We start from the raw sequence: 25,899 nt of genomic DNA on the forward strand, positions 1-25,899 counted from the left end.
ATCTAAATCATAGTTCACTTAGCACAGTTAGCATAGTTTGTCTAGTCTATTTTTAAATTGATTAACACTTGCAGAGTTCACAACTTCTGAGGGTAATTTGTTCCAAGCCTTTACTACTCGGTTTGCAATAAAGTGTTTGCCGATATTTGTTTTGTGCTTTGTTGTTATTAGTTTAAGGTTGTGTCCTCTTGTGCGCGTGTTTGAGTTTCGACCGAACAGATCGCTTAGTTCTGGACCGTCGTAATATCCGTTAATGGTTTTGAACGTTTCGATCAAGTCGCTGCGTTCACACCTTTTTTGCAGTGTTGTCAGGCCCAGCTTGACTAATCTTTCTTCGTATGAAAGTGACTTTAGTTGTGCGGGAATTTTAGTGAATCTACGCTGAACTCGCTCGATCATGTCAATATCTTTTTTGAAGTATGGATTCCATATCTGAAAGCCATATTCCAGAATTGGTCTTATGTAGGTCTTATATATCTTTAGCATTGTTTCGGTGGTGAGGATACGAAAAGCTTTTCTAATTATGTAGATTATAGAGTTAGCCTTTTTTACTATTCGTGAAATATGGGGTTCCCACTTGAGATCATTAGACACTATGACTCCCAGGTCTTGTTGGGTCGTGGTTCCTGCTAACGCTACGCTGTTTAAAGTGTAGGGCAACTTTGGGTTTTTGTTGTGCATGAGGAGGACTGTGCATTTAGATTCGTTGATGTTTATAAGCCAGTCTAGGCACCAGTCCCTAATTCGGTTCAGATCTGACTGTAGTTTACTATGGTCTATCATGGGGTTTACAAACAGCTTAGAGTCGTCTGCAAAGAAGCTGAAGTTGGATTCGATGGTGGTTTGTAAGTCGGTAACAAATATGCTAAACATTGTGGTTGAGATGACCGATCCCTGTGGGACGCCGCTCCAGACATCAAATTCGTCAGAAACACTGTCAGCGATACGTACTCTAAATTTTCTGTCGCTTATAAATGATTCTATCCATTGTAGAAGCTTTCCTCTTATGCCAAAGTGCTCAAGTTTGGCCAGGAGTCGACGACGTCGATTGGTTCTGCCTTATCCAGATGGCTAGACCAGACCTTGACACATCCTAGTAGGTTAGTGACAGTGGATCTTCTCTTCATAAAGCCATGTTGTTGGTCGACAATTATATGATTCCTATCTAGGAATAGCCTTATTTCGTCGTTTATAATAGCCTCCATTAGCTTAACTGCTAGACAAGTTAGACTGATTGGTCTGTAGTTGCTGGGGTTAAGTTTGTCTCCCTTTTTGTAGATAGGTGTCACTAAAGCGTTCCTCCACTTTTGCGGCACGCTTGATGTGTGAAATGACTCCTTCATTATATGCGTAAGAGATGGTAGAATAGCTTTACATTTCTTTAGCAAGACTGCTGGGATTCCGTCGGGGCCCATGGAAGTATCTTCACGTAGCTTCTTCAATTTGTTCCAAACTTTATCTTCCGAAATAGTGATGTCACATAAGGATTCCTGGATCCGAGGGCATGCAATAGGTGGTACCGTGTCGTGTGACTCCTTAACATAGTTAGTTTCAAAACGTTTGGCGAGGGCATTCGCAATGTCAACCTCACTTGTTACTGTCTTGTCTCCATCATGCATAACACGGGGAACTGAAACTTTTGTGCTTAGTTGTTTTCTAATGTAGGCGTAAAACGCCTTAGGTCCGAGATTTAAAATGCGGCTTTCATAATCAGTTCTAGACTGCCTAGTTAAACTTAAAAGTGCATTATTAAGTGTTCTGTAGTGCTTGTAATCATCTCTGCATCCTGTAAGTACATATTTGTCCCATGCCTTTCGTTTGTCCTGTATTTTATGTTTTATATTCTTGTCAATCCAAGGTTTCAGTGGTGGTTTGCGCGGTGGCCTCACGTTCGGTGTGTGCTTGTTGGCCACCTCGAGGAAGGTGGAGTCAAATGCTTCCCATTTGCAGTTAGTTGTATTATGTGTGCTTACTAAATTTAAAAGATTGCGTTCATATGAGGCCGAGTTTATATGGTGGTAATTATATGGTGTTTTTTTTATATTTTCGTAAATAACTCTTAAACGGTGGCCAATAGCAAAAACTGTTGTTGAACGTAAATAATCTACATAAAATTTACTACAAAAAAGACTACAGATCCTTTTTACTAGGATTAATATTTAAAAAGATTTAAATGTTAATTATAATCAATTCGGTTCCTTATTTTCAGTTTTTCGTAAATAATTTGTAAAGTAAGCAAAAATAAATCTGATACATAAATAATTTACAGACAATTTCCTACAAGAAACACGTGGTACATTTTTCGCTAGCATCAATATTTTAAAAAGATATTCAAGCGGGAAAGTTAATTATTATCAAATTGTCTTTTTTTCATTTTACGTAAAAAACTTAAACGGTGGCCCATAGCAAAAAATGTCCTGCTACATAAATAATCTACACAAAATTTCCTATAAGAAAGATTTCATACACTTTTTCGCTAGGATCTACACAAAATTTACTACAAAAAAGTATGCAGCTATTTTGCTAGGACACGGAATAACTAATAGTACTACCGTACAGAAAATTCACTTCTTTGCAAAAGTCAGATTTAGGTATAAAATTATACCTATGCTCGCCGCCTGCAAGCAAAATTGAAACTTATAATCGCGCACGAACCGTGTATCTTCTAAGCGCCGCAGTTTTATGACCGAGCTGCGAGTGTCGGCACGGGGTTGTCACTTGACAAGTTTTTGTAACTATACCTACTGATTTATTATTTTTAAGATAAATATGTAGGAATTACAAACGTTGATTCTGTAAACATAGTTTTTTTATCCGGAGATAGTATGTCTGATTCTCAAGGAAGTAGTTATTCCTTTGAAAATATGTCGGTCAACATAGTCCGGAATTTAAAAAAAAAATTCTACTTCCTTGTTCTTCCGATTATTTAGACATCCGTAAACAGAACAATATCTATAGATTTAGGTTTCGAAGGCATTATGTATTTTCAATTTTGCGCAAGTCGAGCGGCAGCCCATTCCCATACTCGTGCCCGGGAGGCGCGCCGGCCAAATGTACCTAAACTGCGAAGTGACACCCCCCTGGCTAGGATTAATATTTAAAAAGATATTAAAGAGGGAATGTTAATTTTAATCAATTGTAAGGTTCCTTTTTTTTTCAGTTTTTCGTAAAGAATTGGTAAAGTATGACCTATAGCAAAAAGAAATCTGATACACAAATAATTTACATATAATTTCCTACAAGAAACATGTGGTACACTTTTCACTAGCATCAATATTTTAAAAAGATATTAAAGCGGGAAAGTTAATTATTATCAAGTTTAAAGTCCTTTTTAAGTTTTTCGTAAATAACGGTGGCCCATAGCAGAAAAGTTTCTGGTAAATAAATAATCTACATAAAATTTTCTACAAAAAACATTACGAAAATTTTTCTCTAGGATCAATATTTAAAACGAAATTAAAGTAATAAAGTTAATTACAATCAATTCAGAGGTCACTTTTTTAAAGTTTTTCGTAAATATCTCGTAAACGGTGGTCCATTGCAAAAAAATGACAAAAATAATTCACAAATTTTGCTACAAAAAGTAACTGTCAAAATTTTTTTTGTGACACACTTTTATTGCTGACTGTACTTCTTCTCATTTGCATGTCTATCGAGTACTTCTTAAGACCTTTCTAATGAGCCTAAACTTGATGTGTTTGTGTTTTTCCATCGAGGCTCATCCTTTGGCTATCTACCGGCTGCATCATCAGAACACCTCCATGTTAGCATATTATTGCATTGTCACCGGAATTACGATAGTACTCCAAATTTCAACTGAATCAGATACCGGGAAGTGGTTCAAATTTTAGGTTCAAGATTTGAAGCACTACTTATATATACACATACATACAAAGGTATATACGCAGTGAAGCTAAATAAAAGTGTGTAAAAAGGTATTGTACACTTTTTAGCTACGATCAATATTTAATGAGATATTAAAGAGGGAAAGTTAATTATAATCAATTCTCAGGTCCCTTTTTTCGATTTTCGTAAATAATTTGTGAAGTATGACCAGTAGCAAAAAAAAATTCTTAAACATAAATAATTGGCATACAATTTCCTACAAGAAACACGTGGAACACTTTTCCCTAATATCAATATTTATAAAACTATTAAAGTGGGAAACTTAAATAATGTGTAGAATTGATTATAATTTAATTTCCCCTTTTAATACCTCATTAAATATTGATCCTAGCGAAAAAGTGTAATAAACCTTTTTTGTAGGAAATGTTATGCAAATTATTTATGTATAACATTTTTTTTTGCAATGGACCACCGTTTACGAGATATTTACGAAAAACTAAAAAAAGTGACCTGTGAATTGATTGTTATTAGCTTTATTCCTTTAATTTCGTTTTAAATATTGATCCTACAGAAAAGTTTTCGGAATGTTTTTTGTAGGAAATTTTATGTAGATTATTTATTTACCAGAACCTTTTCTGCTATGGGCCACCGTTTACGAGCTATTTACGAAAAACTAAAAAAGGACTTTAAAATTGATAATAATTAACTATCCCACTTTGATATCTTTTTAAAATATTGATCCTAGCTAAAAGGGTTTCACATGTTCCTTGTAGAAAATTTTGTGTAAATTATTTTTGTATAAGATTGTTTTTGCTATAGCTCATACTTTACAAACTAATTACGAAAAACTGCAAAAAAGGAACCTAAGAATTGATTATAATTAACATTCCCTCTTTAATATATTTTTAAATATTAATCCTAGCAAAAAGTATGCAGTCTTTTTTGTAGTAAATTTTGTGTAGATTATTTACGTCCAACAACATGTTTTGCTAATGGCCATCGTTTAAGTTATTTACGAAAATATAAAAAAAACAGAATTGATTTTAATTAACTTTCTCGTTTAATATCTTTTTAAATATTGATCCTAGCGAAAAAGTGTATGATCTCTTTCTTGTAGACCATTTTATGTAGATTATTTAGGTAAGAGGACATTTTTTGTTATGCCACCGTTTACGAGTTATTTACGAAAAACTAAAAAAACCGGCCAAGTGCGAGTAGGACTCGCGCACCGAGGGTTCCGTACTTTTTAGTATTTGTTGGTATAGCGGCAACAGAAATACATCATCTGTGAAAATTTCAACTGTCTAGCTATCGCGGTTCATGAGATACAGCCTGGTGACAGACAGACGGACAGACGGATGGACGGCCAGACGGATAGACGGACAGCGGAGTCTTAGTAATAGGGTCCCGTTTTTACCCTTTGGGTACGGAATCCTAAAAAGGGACCTTTACACCTCCCTCTACCCGTTAGATTTCACCCCCATCCATCAGTACTTTTGGCATGTTGTTTCAGGCACCTTTATCTACAACTATGCCAAAATACGCTTACACACGAATTATTTCCCCTGAATGGCAATTTTTGGGCTTCGTTTGGTGGCCTATATATGAAACTACGTAAAGTATATATTATTCGGTACAAAGAAAACGCGAATAAGTTTTTGGCAAAAATTTCATTTTTGGTACAAGCTTTTATCGCTGACTGTACTTTTCTTTCCACAGGCAACTAATACTCATTGAGACAATTCTAAAACCCCAAACACAATTAGGTTGCATTGTTTTATCACAGTTTATATGGCCACCTCCTGTATCCATCATCAGATCAGCTCGATGGTACCATAATATTGCATTGTCACCCGACTTACATATGTGTGCAAATTTGAAGTTTCATCGGAAACCATAAAGTGGGTCAAATTTAACGTTGACCCGTACAAACATAGTTACATAGGTACATTGCAAGTTAAATAAAAACTTGTAAAAATCACTAAATGTGGTGTAAAGAATCACAAACCAGTAACAACGACAACTCCCTCTTAAGTGCGGGCTGCGGGTCACGCGGTCGGGTCGGGACGCTAATCTGCACTTAAGAGCGCTATTACATTTAGACCGCGGGCCAGGAACAGATTTCCATGACCAATCGCCTCCCGGGCGAAAACTCGTATAGTGGTTAACGGCCATGTATCATGAAGCCTCGTGAGCGTCAGCTGCCGCTCCGTTGGTGGGTTGAGGAATGGCAGCAAATAAAGTCTATAAAAAATTTTTTGTCGTCGCCTCCCGCTTGATACTTTGTCAGATGATAGTTTAAATGTTATTGTGAATAAACAAAATCGTCAGCCGATTGTATTGCTGTGGAAAGACCGTCAGCTGGTCACATGAACATGTAAAAAAGAAAATTCTTTTTAGGCATCGGCGTCCTCTCCTCCCGTTTGATACTTTGTCAGATGATAGTTTAGATGCTATTGTTAATAAAACAAATCGTCAGCCGGTTGTATCGCGGTGGAAAGACCGTGTTACGCGTTTCGGAAGCTGCCATTTCTCAACCCACCAACGGAGCGGCAGCTGACGTTCACGAGGGTTCATCATACATAGCCGTTAACCGCTATACAAGTTTTCGCCCGGGAGGCGATGACTGACGAAATTTGCGCCTGGCTCGCGGTCCAATTTCGGCGTTGAGCGAGTTTAGGTATTTTACGCGCTGCGGCGGGCTGTGCGAGCTCAGTATGCCGATCCCTTCTACCACGTTTTCCCTCTCGCTCGCACTACAATGATGGATTAAATAATCTTGATCCTTCGTGAAGCATACTGAAAACAATTATAACGACACTAACTGTACTTAAATTTTAAAATCCTAATTATTGTTATTTGGTACGAAAATACTAAATCCAGTGCAAATGTACTTACTTTTGTATTATAAAAGAATTATTTTATACTAGAAAGAAATTATACTCGCTTGTTTACATGTTTCGTCATTACATTTGGTACAGGTACAGGGTACCGCTTGGGTAGCGAAATTATTTTAGCTATATGTAGCAGTGTTGGCCGTAATTGTTAATTTTAATTAACAATTGATCAATTGCATTAACCATTAGTTCCGCCATTAACCAATTGCATTACGCACCAATTGCATTAAAGTTAATTCGAATTAAATTTTTGAGACGTTAATGGCCATTGAAGTTAAAGTTTTGTTTAGTGTTGTTTGACATATCAGTCAAATTAGACAGATTGACAGTTTTTGTCTTTTTTAGTGAAAATGAACATGGTTTGTTTGCTAAATTATATCCCAAAAAGATAATTTTCACTGAAAATGACAAAAACTGTCAATCTGTCAAAGTTGACTGATATGTCAAACGACACTAAACTATGTCACTTAGTACCAAACTTTAACAAAACGTTAATTTTCACAAAAAATTACAAAAACTGCCAAACTGTCAATTTTGACAGTTTTGACAGATGTGTCAAACTACATTTTCCATCCCATGACTAATGATGAAGGTCCTATCAAAATCGGACAAGCCGTTTGCTAAAGGAAGACGGTACATTATTGCGTTACCGTTGGATGGATTTATCTTCGCTTCCAAAATTTCGGTGTTCTGGATGATACATCTTTTGGATATTTTGGATTCAAGTGTATACGTGACTACACTTAGTATATATTTAAAAAGAAATCAGGCTGAGAAATTTTCCACTCAGTTTTTAATAGTTCTAAAATACATAAATTTGGGTATGCATTTTTTTTGGATTTTCTTATCCACTAAGCCAAATTATATTCTAAGACCATATAAGAAGAAAAAAATGACAGAGCAATTTTCCAATGAAAATGAGAGTCGAAAAAATGAATTATCATAAAATAGTTTATGTACAACAAGAGAGGAAAGTTGGTTTTTCTTGCGAGTGTTTATTTTGAGTCCCGAGAAAGCGAAAGATTCTAAGGTAGAATCTTGAGCGTAGCGAGGGACTCAAAAACACGAGATGTAAAATAACTTTGCTCAAGTGTTGCACATATTAAAGGTTAAAATGTATTTCGAATTACACAGAATAAACAGAAAAAAAAGTATTATAATATGTACAGTCAGCTGCAGAGAAAAAGGCACAAAGTTCTGTAAATTAGTATGGACGGGGGGTACCTTTTCTCTGCAGCTGACTGTACCATACGTTACGATACGATACGATACAATACGACACGACACGACACACGACACGACACGACACGACACGATACGATACGATACGATACATACCAAAACCGTACCGTACCGTACCGTACCGTACCGTACCGTACCATACCAAACCATAAAAAAAATGTTATAAAAGTATGAAGTTCATGGCCTTCATTAAATTAAAAAGTTACATTGTTTCACTCCCTCCCAAGTGCGACTTTCCTCACTCCAGGAAGTGACGAAAGTGGCTTGTTCAATCTGCTGAGGTGAAAAAAATATTCTCATGTTTGACAAAAATTTTAGTTTTTTTTCTAGTATCACATATTGATACAAATAACTTATTTAAATAATTTTGGACGGAGGAATTACTCGGTTCAATGTATAAACAGATTTGTATTTCTACGTATAAATACCTAACTTAGGAGTGTTTTTTTTTTGGATATTTATATGTTAGTTACGGCTCATACTATACAATAACCAAGCAAAATTTCATTCACTGAGAAATTAATGCATGGGTCTCCATACAACATCTTGCTTCATTTCCTACACTATTTAGGTTTTAAAGGAAACTCGCAAAATTTATCTGTAAATAAAAAAAAACTTGACTTATTCGTTGTAATTTTTTTTTGCCTAGATAAAAAAGATATAACGTGTCGGATGCAGAAAACACACACACACACGAACTTTTTTTTTGACCTAACTTTTTTTGCTCCTTATGACCTCAGGAATGCGTGGTTAAAATCTACATGAGTTCACGGTAAGTAAGTAGGTAAAGGGGCCCACTGACTATCAGTCCGCCGGACGATATCGGCCTGTCAGTTGTTTGGAACTGTCAAATTTTTGTTCTAACTGACAGGCCGATATCGTCCGGCAGACTGATGTGATAGTCAGTGGGCCCCTTTAGGTGTCGGGACGGCGGGAGGCGATCGGCGAGAAACTTGGTTCATACAAGTCCAAAACAATGTCTTTTGTAGTACCAGTACAAAATACATTGTTTTAGAGATTCCAATTTCAACAAAACTTACAACTAACTTGTCGCATTGCCTTTTTTTGATTTGTTAATAAACTTAAGCTGTGGCCTTTAAACGTGGAGCGTATAGCCAAGCGTAGCCGATTGTTTCGCGTTTGTACGCGTGGCGCATACCTAATAAGGACATTGTCATGTTGGAGCCTACTACTACCACGAGATACCAAATATTTGCTGCTTATAGGTAATTAGGGTTCCGTAGCCAAATGGTAAAAAACGGAACCCTTATGGATTCGTCATGTTTGTCTGTCTGTCTGTCTGTCCGTCCGTATGTCACAGCCACTTTTTTCCGAAGCTATAAGAACTATACTGTTGAAACTTGGTAAGTAGATGTATTCTGTGAGCCGCATTAAGATTTTCACACAAAAATAGAAAAAAAAAACAATAAATTTTGGGGGTTCCCCATACTTAGAACTGAAACTCAAAATTTTTTTTTCATCAAACCCATATGTGTGGGGTATCTATGGATAGGTCTTCAAAAATGATATTGAGGTTTCTAATATATTTTTTTCTAAACTGAATAGTTTGCGCGAGAGACACTTCCAAAGTGGTAAAATGTGTCCCTCCCCCAACCCTGTAACTTCTAAAATAAGAGAATGATAAAACTAAAAAAAAAATATGATGTACATTACCATGCAAACTTCCAGCGAAAATTGGTTTGAACGAGATCTAGTAAGTAGTTTTTTTTATACGTCATCGTATCGTAATCGTAAACCGCAATTTACCTTTCATTCAATCAAAAATAAATATATATGTCGTGGATGCCCGTGCGTCTATGGCGGTGGCGGTAGTGGGCGCAGTACATCGATGTATGCCTACACAGCTAAATAGTATGCTACCACTGCTACCAGTGTATGAATTAAACTAACGGACTCATCAACCTAGTGCCTACTATACTTTCGTACTGAATGATAAAATAACTAGTCACACTAGAATCGATTTAATTTAAAATAAAAAAATCACGAAACGTTCAATTCTTTATTCAAGTAGGTAGGCATATTATTTTCTAATTTTTACAATAGTAAACCTCTAATGACTCATAAGAAATCAAAAAAACACTTGGAATAAAACACTTAGCTAAATGATTAAATAATGTTGGAATCTATAAGCTTTCAGAATAATCCTTCAGGTATAAGCCTTCGGGAACGTAGTGAGTTTAGGCACGAGGTTGGTTAACTTAACGTCCGATATCTAGCACGGTCTGATCGAGAATCCTAGAATGAATGGCGCGGAGCGGCGGAGCCTAATCGCTCCCACCAAAGTGAATGTAGGCCAACTTGCTTGACCAGTTACCAACAAAACTGCCAACTCGTACCTAACTTCACGCAAGCTAAACCACTTGACGTTCCGAAGCCTGTACCTAATCTTCTACATATGCATCCGTACGTGTACTTACGTCCTACATAGTATTAGGTCTACTTGGGCGGTTTAAAAGTCAATTTTTTGTTTGATTTCTTGTAACTTATAAAATATTTTTGCTTACAAGATATCAAACAAAAAAATGACTCGTAAACCATCCAAGTAGACCTAATATTATGTAGAAAAGGTTATAAAGAGTGGAATTAATTTAACAAAAATATAATAGTACAGTAAGTATTTTTATTGCTTTCAATTTGGCATACAAAGATTAGTACCTAATAAGAGCAGGTGTAAGTACCAAGTTGGTACCTAAGTAGGTTGAATCCATCACTTGCAGCTTCTGACTCTACACATATCATACACATATCACATATCCATCTTTGCAATAATTGTCACATTAGGAGAATTTGGGGTAATACCTACGCCACGCCACGCTCTGTAGCTCCGTACACAGTTTGCTCCAGATATTGTTTAAAATGATCACATGAGTAATGATGTCATAATTCGGATCCATCTTGTAACTGAAAAATTTCAGGCATAGGTATTATCTCTTGTTTAAGCAGTTACCTCCATAGATGCGCTCTAGTTCCTTCCACGTGTCTAGCGGAATCAAATCGCATGATTTTTTGCAGAATGTCATCGATCTTTTTCGTCGCTAGCTGCCTGCGAATTAGTGGAAGCCGCTCGACCCCAATTTCAAAGAAAAACCGCAAATCGATGTACAGCCGTTACAGTGAAATTATTTTCAAAATTGCTTTCTTGGGGTTAGATATCAAGATATTACGTATCATTTGTGGCATATTGTACAAAAAAAATCAGTAATCAGCAGCAGCAACATTCAACGGCCAGCGTGTTCCAGTCTTCGGCGTACGAGCTTCGTTCGAGAAATAGTCTACGCTCAACAATTATGGTCCTTCGATAGCCGAATAAAGTACAAAGAAACACGTACGCGCTGAGTGTCGAGATTTTTCTCCACTCAGAAAGAAAAACGAAGAAAGAAACAAGTACGCGCTGAGTGTCGAGATTTTTCTCCACTTAGATAGAAATAAGAAGCTTGAAAAACGAACGCGCTGAGCCTTGAAGTACGCTTCGGCTCAGACCTTACCCTGATTACCCCTCCATACGGTAAATTTTGTAGGGCACGTACGGCCTAAAACCGCGGACGACGAGGCTTTAGAGCTAACGGCATTTTGACATAGAATCATTAGGCGTTTCGGGCCGATCCCGACCAGCGCGCGCTAGATTTGCTAAAAACCACCTGCGTAAAAATACCGAGGGAGAATAGGTATCGAGCGGGCTTATTATGGCGGACAGACGACGAAAAGCTCCCAGATAACCGAGCGCAAAGCATATGGCTAACATGCTTGACAAGGGTTACGCGGAGAAAATGGAGTCGCCGCCCCCCCTCGATGCGCCCCGGGTGTGGTACTTAGCACATTTCCCAACTTTTCACCCGCAACGCGGCAAAATGAGATTAGTGTGGGACGTGGCCGCCACAGCCTACGGACGGTCGCTTAATAGCGCGCTTTTGGCCGGCCTGCGTTTCCGCGAGGGTAAAATCGCGGTAATAGCGGACGTCAAAGAAATGTTTTTACAGATCGAGATAATTGAGCAAGATCGCGATGCGTTACGTTTCGTTTGGCGGGGGGAGGACCGTACCTCTCCACCGCAAGAATACAGGATGAAGCGGCTTATATTCGGATCGGCAGCGTCGCCGACAACCGCGCTATACGTCAAAATCGAAAACGCAAGAACGCATAGCGACGAATTTCCGATCGCAGCTGAAAAAACAATAAAAAATACGTACATGGACGACATGTTGATCGCGCTCGATACGTCCAAAGACGACGCCAGGCGCATAGTAAACGAGGATTACGAATTAAATATTTTCGCGCGTCATTCGAGCTTCGCGGGTTCGCATCGAACCATCCTGCGGTTATTCCTGACGTAGTTAACAGTAAAGAGGAAACGTCATTGTTAGGCGCTAGCGAGAGCGAACGTACTTTAGGTTTGAAATGGAATCACAAACGTGACACCTTAGGTTTCAACGTAAACTTTCGCAACACGCCCGAAGACGTACTTAACGGTCAGAAATTACCGACAAAACGACAGGTTACGAGTAGTGCGATGTCGATATTCGATCCGATAGGTTACGTTAGTCCCATATCCGTCTTAGGTAAGGCATTAATGCAAGAGATATGGCGCACCGGAATCGGATGGAACTCGCCCATACCCGTCTCACTCGCACCCGCATGGCGATCGTTCATAGATAACGTACAACAATTACGAGACTTATAAATTCCGCGACACGTGCCCGCATTTAATAGGGAGGCATATAGGCATGTTTTTTGCGACGCGAGTGAACAAAATATATGCCGCGGCCGTGTACTTAGTCAGAGTCAACCCCGAGGGGACTAGAACGTCCGCATTAGTGGCCGCAAAGGCCCGAGTGTCACCTCTCCGGGTAGTTAGTATTCCGCGTATGGAATTACAGAGCTGCGTACTAGCGACTAGGTTAGCGGAGACCATAGTCAAAGAGTCAGACTACGTAATAAAGGACAAGTATTTTTGGTCTGACTCCAAAACGGCACTCACGTGGATACGGTCGGACCCACGTAGGTACAAAACGTTCGTCGCACATAGGTTAGCGGAAATCGAGAACACTACCACTCCCGCCAACTGGCGCTGGGTGCCTAGTGCAGCTAACGTAGCTGACGACGCGACGCGCGGTATACCTACGCAATTCGGAGCGAACCACCGGTGGTTCATAGGGCCCGATTTCATACGTAAAAGCGAGGAGTATTGGCCGACAGAGAAAACGCCCGCGCCCGTCGCCGATACGGGCGACGAACGCGTTAGCAAGCTCGTATGCTCGGTAGGCGTCGCGAAAAATAAGTTTGAGTGCCTGCCGGAGGTATGTAGGTTCTCAAAGTTCGTACGCTTAGTCCGCGCCACCGCTAAAACACTGGTTGCCGCCGAGGTTGTTAAAGCCGCATTGCTTAAAAAGAAACCAGATACAGATATCAATAAGGGGCATTTGAACTTAGCAGAGATATTGCTTATACGTCGGAGTCAACATGAAGCCTTTCCAGAGGAAATCAAGTTAATGGAAACTGGACGGCCGATTCCGAAGAAATCGCCACTCCATAAAATCGCAGTAAAGCTCGACAAAAATGGAGTCATCGTTCTGAACGCCAGAATAGATAAAGATGTACACATACCCGTTCTACACGCTAAAGAAGATTTCGTCAAGCTGCTAATACATCATTTCCATGCTCTCTACAATCACGGCAACCACTCGACGGTGATAAACGAGCTGAAACAGAGATATTATATTATCGGTCTGCGCGGTAGCATTCGTTATATAACGAATAAGTGCCAATGGTGTCGGACCTATAAGGGGACCACACTCAAGGTTCCTGTAGGCGACTTACCACCAGAGGCTCCAGGCGAATCAACCGCCATTTACCGCCGCAGCCGTAGATTTATTTGGCCCTATGAATATATTTATTTATTTATTTATTTATTTATTGATAATGGGAAACAAACAGCGAAAGATTACACATATAGATAATTACACTTAAATACATACATAAGCCAAAACAGTTTCCACTACTGAAATTAGATAATTATGGTTGCTCAGACAAGACTTGTTTGTACAATTCAATTAAACTATCTCTAGATCTAGTGCTAAAGAACTAAACAATGCGAATTTGAAACCACAAACGTGACATGCATTAATTTAACTTAATTTTACAATAGTAAACTATCAAAATCAATTATATTATTTGCCCTAATAGTAGCAGAGTTATATTATATTATTTGTTCATTTGCTCTTAATTGCAGAAACAAATTTTTGTACTGACGGAATGAAAAACAAGTCAACATGAGAATATTTGTCATTGTAATTTTTACACGCTCTTACGATAAATCTGTTCTTTGCGTAAGTGGTTCGATGGAAAGGGACAGCGAATAATTTAGAGGAGCGCGTGCGGGGGTACGCGCAGCGCAGAGGCGCGGGCGAGTAGCGCGGGGGAGTCGACCAGCCCATTTAGGATTTTATATAGTAAGGTTTGATCCCTAATTTCGCGTCTGATTTGAAGGGGTATAATATTATTTGAATCAAATTCTTTGAATTTATACTTCATCCGCTTGATAATTTTTTTTTGAATTCCTTCTATTGCATTAATATGGATAGAGAAATGAGGACTCCATACTGTGGAAGCATACTCTAGGTGAGATCTTACGTAAGCATTATATAAAAGAATAATTGTTTTAGGATCTTTAAAATCTTTACTCTGCCTAAATATAAACCCGAGCATACTGTAGGCCTTCCGAACAATTTTATCAACATGGGCAGTCAGCCGCAACTCATGGTCAATATTTACGCCAAGATCTTTTATTTCCGTCACCTTTTTAAGGCGGTTGTCATTTATGGAGTATATTACAATAGACCGCCGCCGCGAGAAAAGATGGGGCGTATTATACACTTGCCTCACTACCCGAGCTGTGCACCTAGAGCTTGCCGCCTCACTTTCGGCATCCTCTATGATACTCTCACTGCGCAGAATGATAGCTCGGCGCGGCACGACTACCGTTCTCTACTCCGACAACGCAACTAACTTCTACGGAGCAGAACGAGAAATTGCAGAGGCCAAGAAAACGCTGCCAGACAGTCTAAAGCCATTCCTGACTGAGCGATCGATCACCTGGAAAAAGATACCGCCCGGCAACCCTTCCGCCGGCGGTGCCTGGGAACGACTCGTGGGCAGCGTGAAAACTGCATTGAAAGTTACACTAAAAGAGAGAGCACCTCATGAAGAAGTTTTACATACGCTGCTTCTAGAAGCCGAGCACGTAGTGAACTCCAGACCACTGACACCTGTGAATCCAGACCTGGATGTCGAGGCTCTGACGTCGAACCATTTTCTCATCGGCCAGTCGAGCGCAATGGCACCGCTGGGCGTCTTCACAGACAAAGATATGTCACTGTCGTCATGGAAGACAGCGCAGAACTTAGCCGATCACTTTTGAAGGCGCTGGCAGAAGGAATACAGACCCAGCCTCCTCCCTCGGCCAGGGACCGGCCCGCTATCCCTTATCGGGGTTTTATAAGGGTATTGCATAAGGCTTAACTCACCATACCCTTTGCCAGACGAAACCCTTTGTTTTGCTTTTAAAAACCCTTATATAAAGCTACCGCATTTGAGTAATCGGTAGCCCAAATACCCTTACAAAACCCTTATCATCCGCTCACCAACACCTTGCATATTGCTTATAAGGGTTAGCCTTATAAAGGGCTTCCCTTTTAGCATATAAGCGTGCTAATTTAAGTCGTCTACCTTGTACATAAAGCACACATTACTTGGAATCCGAGCGAACGTCGGCGGCGACGGCGGCGTTCTTTGACTAGGCACGTATTTTCTTTCCTTTTCATACACTACCGTAGATATATACTAATCCTGTCTCTTTCACGCAAAGGGAAACCTTTATAAAAAGCGCTTAAAGATAAGGGTAACCCTTATTAAGGGCTAGACTTATTTTTGGTTAGCTTTTCGGTAAGGGTTAGTCAAAGGTAGGGGTATGAATGGGCTTGCAGTTCAAAAGGGAAAGTCTTTCAATGTGTTAGCCGTGTTTAAGTGTCGCCCATTGAAAGGGTTTTATCGCGGAAAGGGTTGTCCGGTCCCTGCCCTCGGCCCGGTGCTCACCAGAACGTGCAGAAATTACATATAGGCGACATCGTCATCGTAGCAGACAGTTCTATGCCACGAGGAACATGGCCTAGAGGTGAAATCGCACAACTCTTTCCCGGCCCTGATGGCCACGTAACCCATTGTTCCATCCCCCCATGTTCCATTGTTCGCACCCGAGCAGGTGAAGTCCGCCGTCCAGTTTCCCGGCTTATACCTATATACTCCACGAATGGAGACGGTGTTGGCACACGCGGGGGAGATTGTCGCATATAGCTATTAAGATGTTTTTTATTGTACGTTTTGTGTTCTTTAATTGTGTGTAATTTTCTATATTTTTAATCATTATGAGAATTTCATTTTATTTCCATTTCATGTGTTTATGTCTTTATTTCTATATGTTTGTGCATAGATTTAAGTAATCATTTTATTAGTTATTACAAGAATATCCCATAATAAATATATACCCATTCCCTACGATTTGTAATAGCGCAAGCTTATTGGCTAATAAATTTGAAACCACTCTTCACAACTCACCCACGTGACACAGTGGGCGGGGCGCGGTCGCGCACCTGTACAAATATGGCTGCCCGACCGAGCCATATTCAGTCTATCTACAACACCTCTACATTTAACAACTTATTAAGACGATAGTCGCTGATGTGTCCTTGAGCGTCTCAGCGTCTCTGTACCCGCACCCCGCTCACTGCGATCGTACGTGAATTTACCACAACGAGGTTCAAAGAATAAGCTAAAGCCCAGAGGCGCGCGGTTGGCGCTATACTTGTATTTGTGTATCTTTTGCAGATATTTTGTCGTAGATCATGCGTTTAGTGGAGGTCGTAAATTATAATAAAAATATATTCCCTTATGCATTATACTTTACAAGCCTCAATTAGTTAATTTGTGTTTTATCTGTTTCTTACAAATAAATACCTAAGTCAATTCAACAGATTAAGGTTTATAGCTAGAGCTTGTTATGTACTAAATTGAGGCGTACAGTGTGTTTATTTTATAGTAATTTTTTTATCCGTAATAAATAAATATAAATAATGCCATTTAATAAATGGCGCTGGTGGCCTAGCGGTAAGAGCGTGCGACTTGCAATCCGAAGGTCGCAGGTTCAAACCCTGGCTCGTACCAATGAGTTTTTCGGAACTTATGTACGAAATATCGTTTGATATTTACCAGTCGCTTTTCGGTGAAGGAAAACATCGTGAGGAAACCGGACTAATCCGGGTTGGAAGGTCAGATGGCAGTCGCTTTCGTAAAAACTAGTGCCTACGCCAAATCTTGGGATTAGTTGCCAAGCGGACCCCAGGCTCCCATGAGCAGTGGCAAAATGCCGGGACAACGCGAGGAAGAAGAAGAATGCCATTTAATAGTTAACTTATAACATGATGTACCTAGTCTACCTACATATAAAATATTGGGAATTGTTACCTACCTATTAGTGTTAAACTAGTATTATTTTTCGAAGTTCGAAGTTTTCTCAAACATTACGTGGGAATATCATTGTTACTTATATTACAAGCGCGCCACGACCAAATCAGCGCTCTGCAGTTTTTTTATTTTTTGGCCACAATAACTCCGATATAGTGGTTAACGGCTATGTATGATGAACCCCAGTGGACGTCAGCTGCCGCTCCGTTGGTGGGTTGAGGTATGGCAGCCAGCGAAACACGCAAAAAAAAATTGTCATCGCCTCCCGCTTGATACTTTGTCAGATGATAGTTTAGATGCTAATGTGAATAAAAAAAATGGTCAGCCCGTTGTATCTCGGTGGACCGTCAGCTGGTCACATGAACACGTACAAAAAAACTTTTCAGTCATCACATCCCATTTCATTATACTTTGTCAGATATTAGTTTAGAATTTAGATGAAATTGTAAATAAAACAAATCGTCGCACGGTTGTATCGCTGTGGAAAGACCGTCAGCTGTTAAAACATTATTGTTAGTTTAAAAATAATATTAATTGATTTATTTAATTTAACTAGCCGTTAAGTAGAAATAACCAAAGTTAGCCGCAAAATGGCCCGTTGTATTATTTTTATTACGGTGAAACTATAAATTTTAAGAAAACAAATTAAATATTATTACAATTATAACATTAATTGTTGAACAATAAATAAAGATTCATACATATTTTTTTCATATTTTTTTTGCTTACCCATTTAGAAGAGATACGCTCTAGACCGTAACAGTAAGTAAGTATATAGTTTCTGAGTTAAAGAGGTATTATTTACCATTATAATAATTTACCACCTCCACGAAATGCAAGGTCTATTCGTATCTGAACAAGAAAACATTTGTAAAATACGAACTAACTAATTGCGTTATAGCATAGGTACTCGTATTATCGTTGCGGTGGTAAGTAGTACGTTTGATTTTTACCTTTCGCCTTAATTTATAGTTTCGCCAAAAAAAAAATACGACAGGCCGTTTCGGTCTTTTTACTAACTACTAACTTTTTACTTTATTAATCAATTGTAAGGGTCATTATTAATAAATATAATATTTGGATTATGCCTACTTTCATTTATGATTAGCTTATAAAAGAATATCAATTGACTCTTACTTGTCACTGTTCGTTTTCATCATCAACCACCACCAATCAATGGGAGATTACCCAATCTCCCAACACAATTTACAAAAATTAAACAAAAAAATAAATAAATAAATATCTATATACAACGTAAATTGATAGCCTATATTAATCAATTAATTATTGTTTTGTTAGGAATCCTTTATTAAAAACGTAAAAATGGCAATATGTCCGCGCATGTTATAAAACTTTTATTTTTATATTTCAAATGAAGCTTTCAAACATAAGTGGAAATATTGTCATTATTTTCGTAATATTAGGCTGCGAAACACCGTGTTAAGCGCGCTAAAGCGCGTCAGAACCAAATCGACTTTCTGCAGTTATTTAGTCTTTGGCCACAATAACTCCAATTTTGTTGCACTTGGGCTCAGCACAAGTATACAGAGTACAAGGAAGGCACGGATCGACGAGCGACACAGCCTCCTCGTCTCAAAGCTAGCACACGACTGCCGGTCACGCTTTTTTCGTGCTACATACGCACGAAATGTTGAATAATATTCGATTTCTTTTAAAAAATATTATTTTTTAACATTATGAAACGTTGCATTTGTAGTGCCTGTTAAAACCTTTATTTTAGTTTAAAAATAACTTTAATCGAATAAACCGTTTAGGAGATATAAGCAAAGTTAGTCGCAAAACGGCCTGTCGTAATGTTCCTTTTATGGAGAAACTATAAGTCATAGGGTAAAAGTCAAACGTTAGGAATGTTGTACATAAAATGTAGATTTTATGTTTATATTCTTTTCATAATTTTTTGTTGAACCGTTAAGCAGATATATACTCTAGAAAGTAAGAGTTTACGGCCAACAATAGCGACTAGCGCCTTAACCCTAAAATAAGTGTTCTTACTAACCCTCACACTAACCCGGTAACATGGTGGTGGTATTTTGGCGGTAATCAGCAGCAGCAACATTCAACGGCCAGCGTGTTTTAGTCTTCGGCGTACGAGCTTTGTTCGAGAAATAGTCTACGCTCTACAGTACTATTACTGGTTTTTATCAACGCTTTAGTAAACATTGTGTTTGATAAATAGTTCTGATAGGTCTATCGTTATCAGTAGAATTGAGGAATCGTTCGTTTCGTCATTTAATTTCTATATTTTATTAAAATGCATATATCAAAAGATCGCGGACGTTAAATATGCGTACTGAGTGTATCACGCACGTACGTAACAATACATGACATACTTGTCTTTGTTTCAGTTCAAGAAATCCCGCGAAGAGTAATCTCTAAGGACTATTCGGAAGAGCTTGAAAACATGCCCAAAAAACATGTTTATACAGGGAGATTTCTGACAATGCACAAACGACGCAAGAAAAGACTTTTGACAAGATCATTGTGTCATGAAGCAGCTTTGCTAGACGATTTACACCCCGGACAAGTTCAAGTAAGTGTAAAACCTTGCCGTATTGAATGTCAATAATAATTAATGACTTAGACACACAACATTAGTTAATGCTTTCGTTTGTGGTACAGTCAGCTGCAGAGATAGTTCAACTATTTCTTCAGGTGACTGTACATTCCATGAGCATGTTTAATAATTCATATTTAATAATTCATAATTTATTGCTTATTATCATGTGGTACAAAACAGATGTTACATTAGGGTACGTTCACACATGAACCCTCTTAGGGCACAGCAAGTATTTCCTAAAACTAAACTATAACTAGGTACATAAATTAAAATTAACGCATTTATATCAATAACGCATATATATTATTTTATACTTATTTTATTATATTAATTACTTATTATTTTATTATAATTTTTATTTTATTTTATTATAATCAATTATGTACTTATTTGGGTACTATTTCAATAGGTACATATAAGTATTGATTTATTTTATCTTTATTACACAATTTGTTGTTAAATACATTCCCACAGTAGCATTAATAAGTTTGCATTAAATATATTTAATTTAATTTACCATTCATTCAATATATAATATTATAAGTAGATGTATTTAATTTAAATGTAATGTAGATTATCATTTTAGGTATCTTTATATAATTTAAATTATTATTATTTTATTTGGGCAAAGATTCATCATTCAGGTACTCGTCTATGGAATAATAGCATTTTTTGAGAAGCAAATTTTTTAGTTCCCTCTTAAACACATTGTCTTCGATTTCGTTTATAATTTTTTCGGGAAGTTTGTTTGCTACAAGTATGCATCGGTAATAAGGGCCTTTTTTTTTACAATTCTAATTTTGTTGGGGGTAGTTGTATTTCAATTTTATTATTTTGCCTTCTTTGCGAGTTAACAACTTTTTTTGTGAATAGATGCGAATTGTTCCTAACCAAGAGTGCCGCTTCCATAATATATATAGAGGGTAAAGTGAGAATGTTTAATGCAGCAAAGTGCGGTCGACAACTATCTGGTATATGCGTGTTGGTAAGTATGCGAATACATTTCTTCTGCATTAGGAATAGTTGATTGACATCAGTGCATTAAAATTATATGTTCGGCGTATTTACGATTTTAACTAGTGAAAAGTTTATTTTTATGAGTTTTAATTAAGTTTTCTCAGACTGTAACAAAGTTCGTTTTATTGCGGAAAGCTGCTACGTCCATCGTTTGTAACTGACCGTTTGTTCTCGTACAACTCATATATGTAGACGGTATTCTAAATTGATTTCCTTCAATAGCGATGCGTTCAACAACGCTATACAAAATTTGCTTTCTGGTTGGTACTGTAGTAATTGTAATAAAACATGGGGTTTTTGTTATTCTATAAAGTTTCAGTTACTAAATATGTAGCCGTTACTATTCGTTTCTACCAGTACCTACTTCATACAGTAACTGTAACTACGTTCCATTTTGCGAAGTCTGTCTACAAATTTAAATGTCATTTGTTTATATTCATGAAGCGTCTATAACACTATCTACATGTATGTTCATGTGACACACTGTTGGATGCTCTTTTGCGTTTCAAGTAACATTAGCAAGGTCACATACTTCTGTAGGGAAATAATGATGCTAAGAATCGGTTTAAAAAGCTAAAATAATGATATAAACATCACGACAAGCAAGACGCTCTTACTGGCGAATGATAACTCACTTATATAAATAACATTATTTAGTGCAATAAATTACTATTAGTACGAGTCCTTAACTTAAAATACGGTCCCATCGTGAAGAAAGCATGAAACTTGGCATGAATGTAGCTGTCATATATGTGCTTTAATGTCGATATGGAAGCATGTCGAGAATAGTACATTTCGATGCTAGTGCGGAAAGTATGTCATTAGTAAAGTAAAGAATGACATTTCCGCACGTGTATCGAACGACGTTTTTTAATACAATTGCGAAAAAATAAAAAATAAAACAACAAGTAAGGAATTCGAAACTTATATTATTAATTCTGTGACATCATTGACATTGACATTATGAAGAGGTGTTTTTTTAGCTGGGTGTTATTATTATTGAACCCACTAACCCACTTCAATGAAGGTTTTTTTTTTAAATGCATATTCTATAAGGCAGAAACAATTGTAAGTACAAAACATTGTACTATTATTACCCAAACATCGTTAATTACGATTATTTGTGTATCGTACATTTATAAAAACAATATCGAATGTTGCCTTTGGAAACATAAAACATTCTTGCAGTAAGAAAAAACGCCTCTTCTTTGACAGGCGTTCCGTTCCATTCAGACAACTTATTAAGAACGGTTTTTCAATATTCAATATAAAAAAAATAGTCGTGTTATAATGATGAAGAGGTAAGTAATAAAATATAAAATATGTATATTTTTCGTATTCTTACATTAATAGTAGGTTCTCATGTTGATTACGACGTTTAAAGGAAACTAATAAAAGTTTCGAATTCCATTCTTTACTTGTTGCTTTTTTTATTTTTTCGCAACTGTATTAAAAAACGTCGTTCGATACACGTGCGGAAATGTCATTCTTCACTCGTCCCGAGTATTGCCACACGCCTACGGCTCGTGGCAAGATATCTCGGTACTCGTGGAGTAATAACATACTTTCCGCACTAGCATCGAAATGTACTATTACAAATTTTATATTAAAGGAAAAAATGGAAAAAGTTACACTTCCGGCAGGATTTGAACCCGCAACCTCCGCAATCCGTGCGTTGCTCTTAACTTAACCAACTGAGCTACGGAAGCCTACCAGAACCTTGCAAATCTTTCCATTCCTTTCCTTATGTATACACGCCTTTGGGATGGCGTAAAGCGACATCTACCGTAAGACGATTACATCTTTTTTTTTTTGTAATTGATTTTAGTATGGGTTAGCACATTCTTACTGGTGAATTCTCAATGCAACTTGAGACTCCGGTGCCGTTATAAAAAAAAAAACTACGCCACCCCAAAGGCGTGTATACATAAGGAAAGGAATGGAAAGATTTGCAATGTTCTGGTAGGCTTCCGTAGCTCAATTGGTTAAGAGCAACGCACGGATTGCGGAGGTTGCGGGTTCAAATCCTGCCGGAAGTGTAACTTTTTCCATTTTTTCCTTTAATATAAAATTTGGAGTATCGCTCGCAGACGTATCTGCATGTTAAAAAATTGATGTACTTACCTTTTTAACCGCATTCAAAAAAAAGGAGGTTCTCAGTTTGACCCGTATGTTTGTATGTATGTATGTATGTGTACCGTATGCTGAACCGATTTTGATGCGGTTTTCAGAAAAGTGTTTGTTACATTCTGGAGAAGGTTTTAGTATACATAAAGCTGAGCTGATGCTGAACCCTGGCTGTACCTAGTGGAACTCAGGTTTGGTGCAACATAGGCACACGCTGTTTTGGTCATCCAACACGTCTTGTTGAGCACTTGGGAGAGCAGTACCCAAGATAGAACTGTAGTATTTTGGTAAATGTAGGTAGTTCGTAAAAATATATCAAATGTCAGTTTGCCGTAAAATACACACATACACATACACATATACATGTCCGTTACATTGCTATCCGCTCATTGTTTTAATTATAATTTAATCCCAAACACAATATTTGGCGACGAGAAGTACCTAACGCGTTAAAATAAGTAATAGACTAGTGAAATAATAATTAAAAACGATGGCGGCGAGCGCTAACGTGATTTATGGCGGCAATCTCACGTTCGACCACAACGCGCAAGAATGGAAGATTTTTAAGGAGCGGTTTGAAGTGATGTGTTTTGCAAATGAATTGACGGACACCACCGATAAAGCGGGCACAAAGCGGCGTTCCATACTCCTTACGACAGTTACGACGTTGGTGGAAGAAACTTACCGCGTTGCAAAAGATTTGGTGTATCCAAAAACGTTGAACACCATTGAATATTCTACCCTCCTTTAAAAGCTAGATGCTCATTTTGAGTCACCTAGGTGTTAAGATCTGATGCTGAACCCTGGCTGTACCTAGTGGAACGCAGGTTTGGTGCAACATAGGCACACGCTGTTTTGGTCTTCCGACACGTCTTGATGAGCACTTGGGAGAGCAGTACCCAAGATAGAGCTGATGCTGAACCCTGGCTGTACTTAGTGGAACTCAGGTTTGGTGCAACATAGGCACACGCTGTTTTGGTCATCCAACACGTCTTGTTGAGCACTTGGGAGAGCAGTACCCAAGATAGAACTGTAGTATTTTGGTAAATGTAGGTAGCTCGTAAAATATATCAAATGTCAGTTTGCCGTAAAATACACACATACACATACACATACACATATACATGTCCGTTACATTGCTATCCGCTCATTGTTTTAATTATAATTAAATCCCAAACACAATATTTGGCGACGAGAAGTACCTAACGCGTTAAATAATAATTAAAAACGATGGCGGCGAGCGCTAACGTGATTTATGGCGGCAATCTCACGTTCGACCACAACGCGCAAGAATGGAAGATTTTTAAGGAGCGGTTTGAAGCGATGTGTTTTGCAAATGATTTGACGGACACCACCGATAAAGCGGGCACAAAGCGGCGTTCCATACTCTTTACGACAGTTACGACGTTGGTGGAAGAAACTTACCGCGTTGCAAAAGATTTGGTGTATCCAAAAACGTTGAACACCATTGAATATTCTACCCTCCTTGAAAAGCTAGATGCTCATTTTGAGTCACCTAGGTGTTAAGAACTGATGCTAAACCCTGGCTGTACCTAATGGAACTTAGGTTTGGTGCAACATAGGCACACTCTGTTTTGGACATCTGACACGCCTTGATAAGCATTTGGGAGAGCAGTACCCAAGATAGAGCTGATGCTGAACCCTGACTGTACCTAGTGGAACTCAGGTTTGGGGAAACATAGGCATCTACTGTTTTGGTTAACCGGCTCGTCGTCGTGTGCCTATGTTGCAGATGGATCGATAAACTTTTTTTTAACCACCTTAAAAAAAGGAGGTTCTCAGTTTGACCCGTATGTTTGTGTGTATGTATGTATGTATGTATGCTCGCGATTATCTCGCGTTTGGCTGAACCGATTTGGATGCGGTTTTGAGAAAAGTGTTTGTTACATTCTGGAGAAGGTTTAAGTATCCATGGATGGTTTGAAAAACCAATTGCACCCGGTAGGTGGCGCTGCTATCGATATAATTGTGATAAGATGAAGTAGTGGTAGTGGGAGTGGGAGTGCGAGTGGGCGTGGGAGTCGGAGTCAGTCAGAGTCCTGGAGCCTTGAACTGGGAATGGGAGTGGGAGTGTCTAGGTAAACTAAATCTTAGTTACAATAGGACGAAACATAATACCTATACCTAACTACATTTACAAATCGTTTAGCACCGAAACGTAAAAGTTTCGTCGCTAATAATTATCGAGGTTGGCCATCGCCTACACTAGAGTACCTACTAGCCCAAAACTAAATGGGGAACCTAACTGTAAATAAACTAATATTTTAGCCCAAAATCTAAAAATCTAAAATAAGTCGCTAAAAAGTAAAATAAAATGAATAAATAATAAAAGATGATAAAAAATTGAAACAAAAAAACAACTATCACTAAAAAGTAAAAAATAAAATTTAATAAATAAAAAATAAAAAAAATATTAAAAGAATAAAACAACAAAAACCAAAAAATAAGGAAAAGCTGTAATAATTTAATTTAATATTTTTTTTTTATGTATTTTTTATGTGAAACGTGAGTGAAAGGTAAATTGCGGTTTACGATTTATGTCGTATTAAAAAATACTAGATCTCGTTCATACCAATTTTCGGTGGAAGTTTGCATGGTAATCATCATATATTGTTTTTAGTTTTATCATTCTCTTAT

At 38.0% G+C, this 25,899-nt stretch overlaps 1 protein-coding gene across 2 annotated transcripts in view; it reads left to right on the forward strand.

Annotated features, from left to right (window-relative positions):
* The window catches only part of LOC134754210 (dual specificity calcium/calmodulin-dependent 3',5'-cyclic nucleotide phosphodiesterase 1C-like), a 166,409-nt gene that overhangs the window by 26,241 nt on the left and 114,269 nt on the right, over nucleotides 1-25,899 (forward strand). For both annotated transcript variants that reach the window (XR_010128878.1, XM_063690371.1), the window contains exon 3: nucleotides 19,886-20,070. Coding sequence is in view for 1 of the 2 variants with exons in the window: in XM_063690371.1 (XP_063546441.1) it covers nucleotides 19,886-20,070 (185 nt within the window). In the remaining variant the exon portion in view is untranslated. The remainder of the gene's footprint in view (nucleotides 1-19,885; nucleotides 20,071-25,899) is intronic.

The sequence above is a fragment of the Cydia strobilella genome, chromosome Z, assembly GCF_947568885.1.
Source record: "Cydia strobilella chromosome Z, ilCydStro3.1, whole genome shotgun sequence".
In the NCBI taxonomy this organism is placed as follows: Eukaryota; Metazoa; Arthropoda; class Insecta; order Lepidoptera; family Tortricidae; genus Cydia; species Cydia strobilella.